The sequence below is a fragment of the Pygoscelis adeliae genome, unplaced genomic scaffold (genome assembly GCF_000699105.1).
Source record: "Pygoscelis adeliae isolate BGI_AS28 unplaced genomic scaffold, ASM69910v1 Scaffold273, whole genome shotgun sequence".
Lineage (NCBI taxonomy): Eukaryota > Metazoa > Chordata > Aves > Sphenisciformes > Spheniscidae > Pygoscelis > Pygoscelis adeliae.
This window is the reverse complement of record NW_008824416.1, coordinates 1378320-1381458: the sequence shown is the minus strand read 5'-3', so window position 1 is coordinate 1381458 and position 3139 is coordinate 1378320. Positions and strand designations below refer to the sequence as shown.

The following is a 3139-nucleotide window of genomic DNA, read 5'->3' as shown; positions in this document are numbered from 1 at the left end:
AGGAGGTCTGTCCTCCGGATGGGGCTCTCCAGGAAGGAAGGGATTATTCATGGGATTTCAAAGGGATTATTCATGGGATTTCAAGGGATTATTCATGGGATTTTGTGCCTCCAATGCAAAAACCTCTCTGCTTTTGCTCCCCCAGTATGAGAACCAGACCAAGCTGGCGCTGGTGGGGAACTGGGGCACGACCGGCCTGACCTACCCCAAGTACTCAGATGTCACCGGCAAGATCAAACTGCCCAAGGACAGCTTCCGCCCCTCCACGGGCTGGACCTGGGCCGGGGACTGGTTCATCTGCCCGGAGAAGACGTGAGTGATGGTTTTCTGCAAAGAGCAGAGCCTGGATGGGCTGTCGCGGGCACCCCAAAAACCTGAGCAGAGGCTAAGCTGGTGGCAAGGTGACCCAGAAAGCTGGTTGGAGATCTGGGGTGCCATGGGGGGTTCCTTGTCTGCCTGCCCCGTCCTTGGTAGGCGACAACGTTAATGCAAAATGCGTCGTCTCTGCGCTGGGTGATGTCCCTGGGGCGGTGGGTGCTGCACAGGCACTCACGGACATGATGGCCCCGGCACCCAGCTCACCGGGGTGCCCGTGCAAGCCCCACACTGAGGAGCTTTGGAGGTGGGATCCCAAGGGGGGGGAAAGAGGGGATGGGAGGGGATGGTGGATGCTCAGCACAGCTCTGCCATCTTCTTGCATTGGATTTACAGCCTGTATTTTGGGCTTCACCTGAGCCGGGTTGCTGAGGTCTCGTGGGAGCTTTGCTTGGTGCATCTGGGGTGGAAGAGGCTCAGGAGGCAAAGCGTGTGCTGGGGTGGCGTGGCCGGCCATGAGAGGAGGAAAGACGCGAGGCCGTGCTGCTGCCCGTGCAGGGCTGGGAGGGCAGGAGGGGGAGCCCCTGACGCCATGCATCTCCCCGGGGTGCAGGTTGCTGTACGACGTGGACGCCGGGCACCTGAGCTTCGTGGAGGAGGTGTTCGAGAACCAGGTCCGGCTGCCTGGAGGCCAGTGGATCCACATGACTGACGCCTACACCGATGTGGTAAGGACAAAGCGGGCAGCCTGGCGCCGAGCCGCCGCCCCAGGCTGCAGTGGCAGAAAGCCCCGGGGGGGGCTCAGGGGAGATTTAGGCATCTGCTGGGTGCCGTTTGGTTGAAAACACCCCTGCATCCCACAGAATGGGTTGAAGGTCCTGCATAAGGATGAGATTGAGTGCCCTCCGGGCTGGAAATGGGAAGACGTGGAGTGGGACACCGATCTCAACAGAGCCGTGGATGAGAAAGGTATCACAAAGCAGTTTTGGGCATCCATGCCATTTTCATCCCCTTTACTCTGCCCATCGTGGTGTTTCCTTCCACAGGCCCATCCAGCACTAGGGATGAGAACATCCCCTTCATGGCTGTGTGAGCTGCCCCACTGGCTTCAGGAGGAGGGGATGAGGCCCTGGGGGTACCCTCTCCCCCCTTGCTCTGGCTGAGGCTGGGGCTGTGGGGTGGGCAGCTGTAAAGGCAGGGCTTTCCTTCCTGCTGGGGGTAGTCCAGGCTGTTCTTCTCGAAGATCTTACCTGGCTTCTGGTGAAAGAGAAATGGAAAGCATCAGGCCAGAGAGCATCCGAGATGGTCACAAAGGTTGGGGTTGCCTGAGGAAGGAAGGACAGAGAGGAGAGTCCCCAAGCAGTGACTTTGAGCCAAGGGCTGGTGGGACACCATGAATCCATCACCTGGGCATCCCCAGAGGGACACCTCCATTGGGTAGCAGCATGAGTAGGTCGTTATCTGCGTGGACCAGCAAACTGGGAAAGTGTGTTGTATCTGGACAAACCTTTGCTATTAAAGCTGTTCCAGTCTGGATACACGTGAAGAGAGGTCCCTGGTGGGAGGCAAGGGCGGGGGCTCTTCTCCCGCCTTCACCCAGGTGTCCCCTTCTCTCCAAGGCTGGGAGTACGGCATCACCATCCCGCCGGACCGCAAGCCCAAGGCCTGGGTGCCGGCCGAGAAGATGTACCACACCAACCGGCGGCGGCGCTGGGTGCGGCTCCGCCGGAGGGACATCACGCAGATGGAGGCCATGAGGAAGGTAGGACGGGGGCCGGGGAGAAGAGGGTGAGAGCGGCTTGGGGCCGTGTCCCTCTCTCTCCATGCGGAGGTGGAGGTGCTTGGCCTTCTGCAGAGTCCTGCTGTGCTTTGGAGCCTGGTGGCCCTGGTCTCCGTGCTGGAGCAGCAGCAGCCGCCTCTGTGGTTTCCACCAGGGGAGTCAACACCTCCCAGGGGTGCTTGGTTGGGCTGCGGGGTGGGACAGGGACCTCCACCAGTGCCACGAAGCAGCTCAGGGGGGCCGGGGCTGGCAGAGGTCCCTCGCCTGTCCCCTGTCCCAGTCCTGCTTCCCTCTAGGTGGTGCAATTGGACTGCAAATGCCACCACAGCGCTGCCGCTCATCCCTCCCCCCCAGCAAGTTCCCCAGGACACTTTCCTCCCTTTCCAGCACTTTTTCTAGATAATTGTGGATGAAAAGCATGGGGAACCCCTGCCACCCCATTTGCCAAAGGGATGCAAGTGTCCCTGGGAGGTGACACAACCCTGGGGAGAAAAAGCCTTCATGGGCTTGTGACTGATGCCCTGGTCAGGATGTCCCATGGTGGCAGAGCCGTGGTGGCCCCAGGAGGGATCAGGGGTGGTGGCAAAGTGGAGGGCAGGCTGGGAAGACGGAGGCGCTGGTGCTACCCAGGCCTGGGCAGGATGCAGCCCCCTCCTTGCTCAGCACGGGCAGCCCCCTGAGACCCTTCTCCAAGTAGGGTTCACCCCAGGGACGGGACGAAGGGCTGAATCCCCGGCTAAGCCGGAGACCTACGGGAGGACACGAGGTGGGACAACTGTAGCAGGCAACAGCTCGAAGAGGCTGGTCCCAGGTTTGGGTGGGCACAGCCCTGGGCCTGGAGAGCCCCAAAGCGGCTTTGCCCCTTGGCTGTGCTGGGGTCCCGCCATTGTCACCTGCAGAGGGGCCGTGGGGTGGTGGGACCGAGCCCCCCTGAGCCCTGGCGTGTCCCTGCCCGGTAGCACAAGCAGGAGGAGCTGGACGGGGAGGGCTGGGAGTACGCCTCGCTCTTCGGCTGGCGCTTCCACCTGAAGCATCGCCGGACCG

At 61.6% G+C, this 3139-nt stretch overlaps 1 protein-coding gene across 1 annotated transcript in view; it reads left to right on the top strand.

The window, feature by feature from the left end:
- The window catches only part of DYSF (dysferlin), a 109167-nt gene that overhangs the window by 31164 nt on the left and 74864 nt on the right, over nt 1-3139 (top strand). The window contains exons 20-24 of the mRNA XM_009320898.1: nt 146-312; nt 929-1043; nt 1179-1284; nt 1935-2077; nt 3055-3138. Of these exons, the coding sequence (XP_009319173.1) occupies nt 146-312; nt 929-1043; nt 1179-1284; nt 1935-2077; nt 3055-3138 (615 nt within the window). The remainder of the gene's footprint in view (nt 1-145; nt 313-928; nt 1044-1178; nt 1285-1934; nt 2078-3054; nt 3139) is intronic.